Source organism: Podarcis raffonei, chromosome 1 (genome assembly GCF_027172205.1).
Source record: "Podarcis raffonei isolate rPodRaf1 chromosome 1, rPodRaf1.pri, whole genome shotgun sequence".
Classification (NCBI taxonomy): domain Eukaryota; kingdom Metazoa; phylum Chordata; class Lepidosauria; order Squamata; family Lacertidae; genus Podarcis; species Podarcis raffonei.
Window position 1 is genome coordinate 62,923,022 of NC_070602.1, and position 13,321 is coordinate 62,936,342.

The 13,321-nt window shown below is 41.2% G+C and overlaps 1 protein-coding gene across 5 annotated transcripts in view; it reads left to right on the top strand.

The window, feature by feature from the left end:
- The window catches only part of METTL15 (methyltransferase like 15), a 91,862-nt gene that overhangs the window by 44,192 nt on the left and 34,349 nt on the right, over positions 1–13,321 (top strand). For all 5 annotated transcript variants that reach the window (XM_053389726.1, XM_053389746.1, XM_053389704.1 and 2 more), the window contains one exon: positions 1,708–1,844. In XM_053389726.1, coding sequence (XP_053245701.1) covers positions 1,708–1,844 — 137 coding nt within the window. The remainder of the gene's footprint in view (positions 1–1,707; positions 1,845–13,321) is intronic.

Consider the following 13,321-nt stretch of genomic DNA (forward strand, 5'->3'; position numbering starts at 1 on the left):
ATCCACATGAGAACAACTCTGTTTTTCACTATAGTGAATCTATTTTCTGTATCTATATTCTGCTGGGGTTTTCTTTTAGCAAATTACCTTTCAGCTGTTTCTTCAATTATGCTATATTAAAACAAAGCATCAGGCCAGTCGAACAGAGCTGTTGATAAATGGCAGAGCATGTGAAATTACCAAAGCAGAACATCTCCATATGCAGTATTGGTATCACTTAGTGAAGTAATAGCTGGAAAAAAGAAGTGCAAAACCTGATATTATTCAGCAATTGCAACTTGAAGATTGCTTCTCTTGAGTTGTTTTTAGCACAAGTTGACTTTTTAAAGTCAGTCTTTTCAGAAATACATGCGCATTATGGCATTGTGAGCAACTCAATTCCATGTCTCCAGGTCAGTTCATGTTCTTTAATTGCCTAGTTTGTGAAATACATTTTAAAAATACAGTTAATATGCATGTACTATTGGATTGGCAGTCCTAGGAAAATGCTTAAATTAATATATGTAATCTGGACACAGGAACTTGTTAATAATTAACTTTTCATAGTAGCATCTAGGAGTGTTCTATAAAGTTATCTACTTACTCTTTTATACAATATATATTCTACTTACTCTTTTATACAATATATATTAAGTTCTTTATAAGTATCCCTCACAAGGCAACGCACAAGTAGAACTATAGAACTGCAGGAAATGTATAACATATTAAGGAAGCACAATATTACAAAGCTAAGTTTATAAGGCCATCTTGAATCCTAGTACTGTAGAGACCAAATGAATGTTAATTAGAAGAGAATTCCTCAGCTGCAGTGTTACCACTGAGAAGACCCTGTCTTGGATGCGCAGCATCTTGACCTATTACATGGATGGACACCTGAGCAGGATATCTGGTGCAGATCTTGGATTACAGTATAGGTGATTCTAAAATTCAAGAAAAGGGAACTTCTGGTTTGTGGACCAAACTAAACCTGCCAGCAATCCTAATTTGACATGTGAGACTGGTTTTCCCCAGTCACACCCACTTACCCCACACCAGATGTCATAATGATATCGAGCGACTGACAGGTAGGCAGCCCCACTTACCTGTCAAAAGTGGACCACAGAGGGTGGACCAGTTCTGCATCTCGCTTGGCAGCCAAATCCAGTTGCCCACCCTTTCTTAAGGTAATTATGTTCCACACTGTTTAATGCCTTGAAGGTTAATACCAGTGCTTTGTGTAACCACCATAGTTGTCAGTGCAAAAATATTATCGTGCTCAAACCTTCTGGTCTCATTAGCATCCTGACAGCTGCATTTTGCATCAGTCGAAGTTTCCAAGCCTCATTCAGACGACACTCCACACAGAGCAGATTGCTGTGGTCCTGTTGGGACTATTGTGGCCAAGTTGTACCACTGCAGATAGCTTGACCTACCACAGCTATCAAACATGACCTATGAATGGTGAAGTTTCTTTTCCGCTTCTTTTGGAAGTTAAGACATCTTCAAGGGTGTGGACTGATGGCAAATGGTTTTTCTGTGAGTTATGTTTTCCATTTAGGAACCTAAGGACTGCTGATGCTGATCTCAAAATGCAAATATACGCATAATGTTTGGGTAAATAATACGATCAACAATTTAAAGGTTAATAAGCAGAGATGGATGTTAAACTTTAATTCCCCCCTGCACTATTAAGTAAAATAACAAGGTTATTATTTTTCTACCTCTCAGTGTATTCTTGATATGACATTTGGAGCAGGAGGCCATACCAAGGCGCTTATGCAAGAGGCAGCAGATATTAAAATATATGCTCTTGACAGAGATCCCACAGCCTATCAACTAGCTCAGCGGCTTTCTGAATCTCACCCGTGAGTACAATTCATTTCAGGTCTAATATGTTAATAGCATAAGAGTGTGCACACATGCATGTGTTTGCATGACCCCTGGGGTCCTTTCCAACTCTGAAACTCTTTGGTTCTATGATAATAAAATAAAATTAATGATACAGATTTACACCAAATAGTTTGCTCTGGTAGAATATATATACGTTACAGGTAGAATTTTGAAAGCAGAATTACATGCCACAACTTGCATGTGTGTGTGTGTGCACGCGTGCCTGTATATACAGTATAATTTGAATTTAGTGCCTTGAGTTACTGTTGTTACAGCCATGCATACTTCAGCTAATCACCACCGTGGGAGTCTTTAGGTTGAAGGTCAATTTTTAAAATGCAATAAATAATTTATTAAGTTTTGTAAAATAAGTATATTACTTTTATTATTTATTGATTTATTAATCACCTCTAGAACTGTCTCAAGGCCGTGTACACTGGAAACAACATAAACAAAACAAAAAACTAGGAAATGCAATTAAAACAAAAAGGAAACCAAGCAAAATAGATGCTTATGGCAAAGTTCCATGTATCCAGTTGGGAAAGCCTGTAAATATGTATTTGGTTGTTTCTGGAATGTGCAGACAGTGGCCGCCTGTTGTGTCTCAACAGGAATGCTATTCCACAAAACAAGGGCAGCCACACTAAAAGCCCTGCTCCAAGTTACTGCAGTGTGAGCTTCTGAGGTCTTTGGAAGCTACAGGAGGAGCTCTCCTGCAAAGTGAAGAGCAACTCCACAAAAGTTCTTTCTTCCCCTTCTGTTGTACTGGAAATATAAGGGATAACTTGTTGTCTTAAGTAACCTGGTCCTGATCTCTAGAGGGCCTCGTGTTATTACCAACACTTTGAATTTGGCCTGCTAGCAGATTGGGCAGCCACTGCAAATCCTGCAAGTAGGGTATTATATACTGGCAGTGTCAGAAACTAAGGTATGAAACCTAGGAGCTAAATGGCACCTTAAACCTAGGTTATGGGCACAACATGGGAATGTCTAGGCTCAGTTTTTTATAACAAAAATACAAAGCTGAAAATGAATGAACTGCAGCTAAAATATTACGTTAATTTTTTCACATGGTCTAGTCCTTCCCCTGCCCACCCCACTAATATTCTTAAGAGGGTCTCTTCTCCAGTCTTCAGATAATAGCTGGAAGTGAGGAGGCAGAAAAAGGTCCTCTTTCCTTTTACTCCACAGTTTTAATCTGAAGTCTTAGGCACAGTACTGCGCCCAGAGCTCAGAAACTGCTTGCGCTAATGAAATTCCCAGTCGCAAAATTCGCCTAGAACAATGGGAGTTTCGAACACTGTATACTAGCAGTAGTTTGTCCCCAGAAGCAACCTAGCCACCGCGTTCTACACTAGCTGCAGCTTCTGGACCAGATCCAAAGATAATCCCACATAGAGCACATTGCAATAATCCAGTCATGAGGTTACCAATGCATGGACAACCATGGGCAAGCTATCCTGATCCAGGAATGACCATAAAAGGCACTCCTAACCATTAAGGATACCTGAGTCTCCAGTGACAGCTGAAGCCAAGAGCAACCTCAAATGATGCACTTGCACCTTCAGAGAGAGTGTAACCCCATCCAGTGAAGGCAGCTTACTGACTTCCTAGACCTAGGAGTCACCCACCCGCAGAGCCTCTGTCTTGCTAGGATTCATCCACTCCACCCCACCACTGATTCCAGGCACTGGTTCAGGGCCTTCTAAGTCAGTCCCAGTTCCGATGTTTCAGAAAAAAGAGAGTTGGATATCATCAGCATACCTTGGAGAGGGTGCTTAAGGATCATATGTATGGCCCTCCACATCTCGCTGTTCCCCAAAATATTACATAATACATACATAATGTTATTTGTATGCTGCCTTTCCATAGTTAAACCATGCTTAAGGTGGCTTACAACATGAAAAAAATGAAAAACTGCAACATAACATAAGTCATAAACAAAAAATATAAACATCAGAAAGTACACAACCAAACCAAACAATTTCCACATAATCCATAATAAGATCTAAAATAAAGATGCAAACAAGTAATATCAAAAAGTGCAACAACCCACCCCCAACGAAAACCCCTAAACAATTCCCCAACCCAAATGTTTCTTCAGTAGCCTCAGCTTTATATGGAGTCAGTAAGGACCTGCAAGGTAGAAAGCAGGTCTTCCAGGTCTCACAGCCAAAATCAGTTAGAGACCATAAGTCTCCAGGGAAGGAGCACTCTAATGAGTTCCCACCCCATCCCTAAAGGGGAAGCTCACACTATCAGAGGCAAGTCATTAATCTAGTACAGGGGTCAGCAACCTTTTTCAGCCGTGGGCCAGTCCACCGTCCCTCAGACCATGTGGTGGGCCGGACTATATGGGGTGTGTGTGAATGAATGAATTCCTATGCCCCACAAATAACCCAGAGATGCATTTTAAATAAAAGCACACATTCTACTCATGTAAAAACATCAGGCAGGCCCCACAAATAACCCAGAGATGCATTTTAAATAAAAGCACACATTCTACTCATGTAAAAACATCAGGCAGGCCCCACAAATAACCCAGAGATGCATTTTAAATAAAAGGACACATTCTACTCATGTAAAAACATGCTGATTCCCGGACCCTCCACGGGCCGGATTGAGAAGGCGATTAGGCCTCATCTGGCCCATGGGCCTTAGGTTGCCTACCCCTGATCTAGTACAGCCGTGCCTTGGTTGATGAACACTTTAGCAGTCAAACATTTTGGCTCCCAAACACCGCAAACCCAGAAATGAGTGTTCCGGTTTGTCTGGCGTGGCTCCTTCAGCTTCCAATTGGCTGTATATGTCAGGACCCACCTGTACCCAGACTCTGAACACAAGATTTCCCTCGAAGAGAAGTAGTAGGACCTTACTCCCACAACTCGGAGAAATGAGTCAGCATTCCCTGAGAGACAACCTAAGGTTACTCTCTTCCACCCCAGATGGCCCCTGCCCAAGCTTCAGGCCAGCTGATCCAGGCCTCTAGTCGGTGTCTGCTCTCACTGCTCAGATTCTGTCTAGTCTCGGACTTCTTGCTCAAAAACCTGTGTTAGTTGTTGATTTCCCCATCTTTTGAGAATGGCAGTCATATAGCATACTGTTTACAACCAAATTGGATATTAATGCTGTATGTGGATTTGTTATGGCATGGAATGCTTTGGGTTTTTCCTGGAGTTTAAAGACTCATAATTTTTGAGCAAGCTTAGCCCTTCTTTTTTTTCTAGCTGTGGTCTTCATTAAAGATGCAGTGCTGTTTTAATAAGAAAAGGAAATGGGTCAGGCCCTATTAGGTATTCAGTGTGTGGGTAGGAATCCTTTGACGTGCATTCGGGGGAAGCCTACAAGTTCGGAATTGCTGCAAAGATTCCAGAGCAAAATAGAATTCTGTCAGTTGCAATATATATTACAAATAAACCCTCTTAAAGCCACTGAAAGTGAAAGGTTACAAAAGGTGCCTGCAATCTAGCACTTATGTTAGTATCATTGCAAACTTGAAAGGATGAGAAACCTACACAGATCCTACACAGTGGAGTCAAGTTGTTATAATATACTCAGTTGGAAATGAAATCATACCTTAGATGGAGGAAATAAATTCATCATATATATTGACTGCCTAAAATGTGTGTGCTTTGGTTCAAGGTGAAATTAAGTTTACTGCAACAAAATGAATTCTGATTTGTGTGTGTGTAAAATTTAGAATACAAACCCAGGCACGCAAGAGGGAACACCTACAATTCAACTTTCTGCCTCTCTATGTGCATGTTCAGTACATTGGCTTTTGAAATCTTTATGTGGCCTCAGGTTGGAAGAAATAATTGCAGGCCAGATGTCTCCATTGTGCAGAATTGTCTCTTCAGTAATACTTGTCTTTCAAAACTGGTTTGTGTAGTTGACCTTACAAATGATTGTGTGAATAACCAGGAAGAAAGCCTTGAGGGGTGCATCACAATTTTAATCATTTCTAAAAGAAAGGGCCATAGGTCAGTGGTTGTGTAAAATGTGTGTGGAACCTTTTCCAGTCCACGTTTCACGTGCCTTTCTGAATAACCTTGTGGCAACCACCGGCAGTGATCAGGGCCAGAGGCAAAAGTGAGTACTACCTTGGTCTTTCAACCAAGCAGGCAAGAAACTTTATCTGAGTTCAAGGACATATTCCAACCAGGCAGAAACATGCAAGGGGGTACAAAGCAGGGCCAGGAAGGGGCATGGCCTGGGGTGAGTCCAAACAGCAAGATAGGGAAGTCTGGAAGGTTGCATTTGGCCTTGCATCTGTTCCTCATCCATGGTGTACATCATGTCTCTAGTTCAGGGCTGGACTACAACTCCCATCATCCCTAGTTAGCAGGACCAGTGGTCACGGATGTTGTGGTCCAAAAACAGCTGGAGACCCAAGTTTGGGAAACCCTGAACTAGTTCAATAAATAATATATGCAACCTTTCCCCCACCCCCCATGCAATCCAAATTAGGAGGGACTAGGATGCATGCACTTTTTGCTGGGCACCTATCCCCTGCCCCCAAAATAGTGGCTGTACCAAAGTTTAGAATTTGTTTATATTAGGGAAGTAACTCTGGATATAATGTTAGTTTAGTTGCAGAGCTGTTCAAGGTTTTTTCCTCATCATCTTGAAATTGCCTTTTTCTTTCCTTCTTTGAGTAATTCATGTATTCTTGGAGAAACACTGCAAAATGACTATATAGTACTGCGTTGTGAATCATGCAAACCTCTTAAAAAAATCCAATTTATATCAAATTTTCCTGTTGGTTGTAATAGTGGAATTTGACAGCGATTTATGCTGCCATGAGCCAGAACTTACAAGACTGAGGTTTAATGTAATCAGATCTGCCTCTCTCTTGCTAGAGGTCCCCTATAGAACTCTGAGAATGCTTGTAAGAGGTCCTATAGTTCTGTATCAGAACATGGTTTCCCAGTTTCTGAAGAGAAGAGGTGGAATTACCTCAACTAGTATAGATACTCGTGACCAAATATATATTTTGCACTTTATGATGCTTTGTTTTCAATGCTAGTAGTGCTAGTTTTCAATTTATTTATTTGTTATGAGCTCTTTGCAAGTCAGATAATTATAATATATCAGCTTTAAAAATAATTGGCTTACTAGATTCTAGTCCTGCTAAACAATTATATCTCAGCTTAATAAACTGAGATACGAACAAACCTTTTTTTCCATGCACACATCCCCTTTGTTCTTCCCTTCAAACCAGGAAGTCTTTAATTAACCATAAGTTTCTGTTTTGTTTCAACTGGGAAACTATGGTTATCAGCTTCTGAACAAGCTAGGGTATTAATCACAGTTTGAAGCTCTTTTAATATCTTTCCTTGTTCCAAAGCTGGTCTTTGCAGTGGTGGCTTATTGACAGTGTAGTAGTAGTAGTAGTAGTAGTATTTATTAATACCCTGATCATAAACCCTGAATTGTCCACCCCAAGCCCTGCCTTATTTCTTCCCCCAAACATCAAGCGAAGGGGGGGGGGTGGCTTAGAGAAACCAAGAGGGGTGAGGTTTAAGTGCACAATGTATTCCAAGCCCCAGCAGCCTTTAAATTTTACAGTGGGCTCCCGATTTAAGTGGTACCAATGGAAGGGATGGCAGGGTAAATTAAACCCACGCTAGAAGAGTAATAATCAATAAACGGCAGGCACAAACACACGCTGCAAGCACACACACACACACACACGACTTAAAATTGGAGAGGAGCCCTGAGGATCATCTAGTCCAACCCCAGCAATGCAGAAATATTTAGCTGTCCCATACAGGCTCTCAAGGACAATAGAGGGGGAAAACACATAAGCACCCTGGCCAACAAATTAAATGTAAGGCAAACCCACTCAGTCACCCAGACCAGCCATGCAATTGGACAGGCAAGGGCAATAGAGGGGAAAACATACAAGCATCCTGGCCAAAAATTAAAATAAAACGCACAGCCACCGAGGCAGAGGCCGAGGAAGGAAAGCGAGGAGACGAGGGAGAAAGAAAGATGGAGCCACACTCACACTCAGACCTCGCTGGGGGCACGTGCTGGGCACAAACAAATCAAGCACCAGGAGTGGGGGGAAATAGAAGGTTAAATGTAGGTTTTTACACGGGAAAGAGGACACAGCAAGGCAAACCTGGATGCCTGGGTTTTTAAAAGCAGTAAAACAATGAGCACACGCAAGCCTCTTAAAGTTAAAAGGCATGCAAGGAACCAGACCCCCCCCCCGACTCCAAACCTCATGGCTCTTCTCTGTGATGACTCTCCTAGCTGATGACTCGCTGCGGGACGACGACGACGACTGAGGAGGAGGCGGAGCTGGAGCCGCAGCATTAAGCTGCCAAACACGCCCCCCGGAGTCACCTGGTTGGCTGCCTCCGGTGGGCTTGGGCGCCAGCCAGGTGAGGGGCGGGGGCTAAGGCCCCCGGCCAGGGGCGGAGCTCGGGCTCCCGCCCACAACCACTCCCCTCTCTTCCAGGGAGGAGAGTCTTTATCAGCTTCTGAACAAGCTAGGGTATTAATCACAGTTTGAAGCTCTTTTAATATCTTTCCTTGTTCCAAAGCTGGTCTTTGCAGTGGTGGCTTATTGACAGTGTAGTAGTAGTAGTAGTAGTATTTATTAATACCTTGCCTTTTCCCCTGACAGGACTGAAGGCAGCGTACAAATAAAAATGAGAATTGCTAAAAACATAGACAAAACAATAATTTAAAAAACAATTGAACTGCGATAGAATTAAAACTATATACACATATAAAATCTGTTTTAAACATACAAATGATTACATTAAAAACAGCATGATACTAACCCTTCCATTAAAAGCAGTCAGTTCCCAAAAGCCTGCTGGAACAAGAAGGTCTTTACTTGCAAATGGACATTACATAGCATGGATGTTCAACAGTCCATAATAGGGAACAGATGTCTTAAAGAAGGGGTGCTCATAATAAAAATGGGGCTCCAGAATATATGAAAACCCATTTAGAGCTTATTTCCAGTGTCAGGCTTCATACCTGGAATGTGTGTTTGAAGTAGTGTTAGGGAATGTTTCTGTGCATATGTAGAGTGGGCATATTTCCCTCATCTCTGGACAACCACAACTGTTCCACACATCTGCCCATAAGAGGTACGTCTATTGCACTAGACTTCCTTGTAGGTACAAAGCCTTGCACTTCAGAAAGACAGAGAGAAAGAAAGAAAGAAAGAAAGAGAGAGAAAAGGTCTTTAACTGCTTAACATATGCCCCCTTTAATACGTGCCATTCCCTCCTACCTAATGACTCTAATACAATTTTTGTTTAAAAACTTCCTCAACCATATGTGGGGAAGACTCCTGAGTTAGTACTATGAAAAATCTACTAAGTGAGAAGCCAAATATATGATGACTTTCTCCTTAAGCGCTGTGCAAGTAGTTAAGCAATTTCCTACCATTCGTTTAATGTGAAGTTTGGCCATTATTCCCCTTTTCCTTTTTGTCAGGTATTATATGTTATGTGCTTCACACTGAATCAGTCCTGAACTTGTTCTTCCTTCATTTCCATTCATAACATCGAATGAACCAGTTCTGGCCTTAGTATTGTCTTCAGCTGATGAGTCACCAAGCCCTCGACTGTGTTGGATTTCAGAATGTGCTAGTTAGTAGCCTCTTGAAATCAGAAAAATACTGAAGAAATATTCTTGCACTTTCCTTCAGATAGGGAGATCTCAAAAGCTTCTTAAACTTTGCCAAGATTTCAAGTATGGCTATTTAATTCTGCCTGGAAGAAAATAATTTCAGTGTAGCTTCCTCAGTGCTTCATGTTGTGTTGTCTTAAATTTTCAGTATAATTATCCAAGGTTCTTACCACTGTATATGTAATTAAAGTTATGCCTGTTTCCATATATTTTCCAATTGGAGAATGTGTTTCACACATGATCATAAATGGGAGCAGATAGGTGGTTTATAAAAGTCCAGATGTGTGGGAAAAGGCCCTGGAATAGGCTTGCTGATCGAAAGGTCGGCGGTTCGAATCCCCGCGGCGGGGTGCGCTCCCGTTGCTCGATCCCAGCGCCTGCCAACCTAGCAGTTTGAAAGCACCCCCGGGTGCAAGTAGATAAATAGGGACCGCTTACTAGCGGGAAGGTAAACAGTGTTTCCGTGTGCGGCTCTGGCTCGCCAGAGCAGCGATGTCACGCTGGCCACGTGTCCCGGAAGTGTCTCCAGACAGCGCTGGCCCCCGGCCTCTTGAGTGAGATGGGCGCACAACCCTAGAGTCTGTCAAGACTGGCCCGTACGGGCAGGGGTACCTTTACCTTTACCTTTTATGTTTTCGCTTCAGCGAGGCTCCTTTGCCCTAGTCATCATTTCTTGAATGCAACTCTCTTTGCTGCCTGGGATTAGTTGTACCTGCTGAGGTTACTGCAGTATCAATTAGAGATTAGACATAAATAAAACTAGAACTGTTGATACAAGTCCAATGAAGTTGAATGTTGGAAGATTTAGGACAGATCAAAGAAAGTACTTCTTCACACGGTACATCAACTGTGGAACTTGCTCCCACATGAGGCAGTGATGCACATCAACTTAGATAGCATTAAAAGAGGATTGCACACTTTAAAATCCTTGCCTGATGATGTTTTTTGTGTTGTTTTTTAAAATGTACATTGCAATCGTATACATCATAGACTTGGAATGTCCTACTGGCTTCGACCAGATTCGTATTGGACTATAAGATGCAATGAATTGGGCTGGAATACTGAAGCCAAGTAACTGTTACTTTAAATTCATCCATTGCATTTTTCATGCCCATTTTTATAATAAGAGTTCTGGGGGGTATATATATGGCCACATACTTTCGCTTAAGGCTTTCTTTGCCCTGTACAATAAAAGGTACATATAAATTAGTTTGAATTCCAAGGTTCTTAAAGCTTTTAGTCATTGCAGGCAATGTTGCTGTTCTCTGGCCCTAATGCTATATACACAGTATAAACAAATGACAGCAAACAGAGAAACAGGTAACTTCACAAGTAAGAATAAGTAATACTGTTTCTCATATAAATGTGTGTTTCAGTGTGATCTTGACTTCTGTGAATCAGAAATGTCAATTGTCAAGCGATTATGCAAAAGACTGACTAGATTCTGTCTATAGGAAGCTAACTGAATTTAGAGTATGGGATATAACAAACCATTGATAAAATGCTTTATATACAACCACTTCCATCCATCCTTATGCTTTCCCCTCCCAATATGATCTGGGAAACACCCACCCCAGAGCCAGCCCTGAATCAAATTGGGGGCAGGACTAATGTTTAAATAGGGTTTATAAACCCTTAATTAAAGCTACCATCAGGAGGTGGTGGGCGATACTGTGTCTGCTGACCTCAGAGAGTGGGAGATTCAATCCTGCTAGGGCTGCTTTCACAACAATTTCCATGTGAAGCAGACCCCTGTAGCCAGCAGAATTGCACTCTCCACTCATCTATTGGTGAGGGAGGGTTTAGCCCTGCTCAGTTTAAGTGTGTGTGTGTGTGTGTGTGTGTGTGTGTGTGTGTGTCCCTCCTAGGAACAGGCACCTGCATTCAGAGAAAGTGCTTTTAGTCCTAGGCTATTTGAAAGCCCTCTTGCAAACTGACCTGCCCTTTGTACAGCTTCAGTTTGCCCTAGGCAGCCCAATCTTGGGTTGGCTCTGCCCAACTTGGCTGAAGCCTGTAGCCTATAAAATAATGATGAGACTTGAATGTTACCTTAGCTATGAGTTCCTGATTATTCCTGCTGTTACAAGCCATTTATCAACAGGAGAGGTTTTCAGCAAACCATGGCTAGCTGTAATGTAGTAATCCCATTTATAGACTGATAGTAAGTGAGGGCTTGTTTGATGCAAACACATAAATTGAAAGCACAGGAGGGGCGGGATACCCATTCCGTTTAATCTTTGGGGAATCAACCGTACAGTGGTACCTCTGGTTACGTACTTAATTCGTTCTGGAGGTCTGTTCTTAACCTGAAACTGTTCTTAACCTGAAGCACCACTTTAGCGAATGGGGCCTCCCGCTGCTGCCACGCGATTTCTGTTCTCATCCTGAAGCAAAGTTCTTAACCCGAGGTATTATTTCTGGGTTAGCAGAGTCTGTAACCTGAAGCATATGTAACCTGAAAGGTACCACTGTATACCTAATCTGAATGAATACGTTCTAGAGAATTATATAAAGTAGAAGTTATTTAACAAAACTCAAGCCTGGGTATATCCAGTGGGAGCTCTGCACCCAACACTCCGAAATTCCCTGCCAACTTCTAACATAATTTCTACATACTGTATTGTAAAACTTCAAAAGGAACAAGTTGTAAAACATTGTAACAAGTTGTATACCGTAATTGTTTTGAATTTGTTTTCAATGGCTGCTACAAATTTAAACTAATATGTGGAGAAGAATTTGAGGAAAATATAGTTACTGGAGTAAACACAATAGCATCAATAACTAAAGGCAGCTCAGTGTTTCAGAAACATTGTTGCATTTTTCTATTCTTTTTTTTTTTATTAAATATTTATTGGCATTTTCAAGAATTAAACAAGAACAAAAAATAATCAAAACAAAGAAAAGATACAAAAATACATAACAAAATTAAACAACAAAGAAAGAAAAGATAGAAAAGAAACACATAAAATTATTCATACTTATTGTTCTTAACCTTATTTCTCAGACCTCCTCACACCTCCCCTTCTTGTATTCCAATTTAAATTATCAGTTCAGCAAGTCCTTAACTTATTTCTTTACCTTAATTTATACATTTATTCTAACATACCATTATTTTACTTTGCTTCTTTTTTCCATTTCCTCCATTTATTTTTTACAATCTTATTTTCAATTAATTTAAAAAAGAAGAAACCAATTTTACCTTATTAAAAACACACATCAATACTTATACCTCATTAATTTTTCTTAAACCTTTTTCCTAAAGTCGACCAAAATTTCCCTTCCACGATTTACCCAGTTTCCTTACCACAAATTAAAAATGAAAAGAAAAACAAATTATCCTTATGTACCCTTTGGATTCCCAACCTCCACCCGCCCTTTTTCCCGGTTCCAGTCCCCAACCAATGTCCATCAGTCTTTATGTTATTTATTTAGCCTGGAGACCTCACGTCCGAGGCCCTTTTATCTCTCTCAGTTCCTTTCTGCCGGTCTCTTTGATGGTCCTTAATGTTAAGCCCCAAGTCTCGGAGGGGCTCCGGCCCAGCAGAATCCTTGTTGCTTCCAGCCAGTCTTCCATACTTGAACGCAAAGCCTATGGGGGGCTCCAACTCTTGTTTCAAATTTCTTACAGATCCAGATGTCCCCAAGGCTCCAGCTTTCACCTTCCGCAGATTTATAGTCTCCCATTCAGACCAGGCTTTCCACATCCAATTTTTATTGTCCTTTTTTATCATCATGTCAGGCCTCATATTGTAACTCTCCTTTAACTCCTGCACATCTCCTGCTTCTCCTT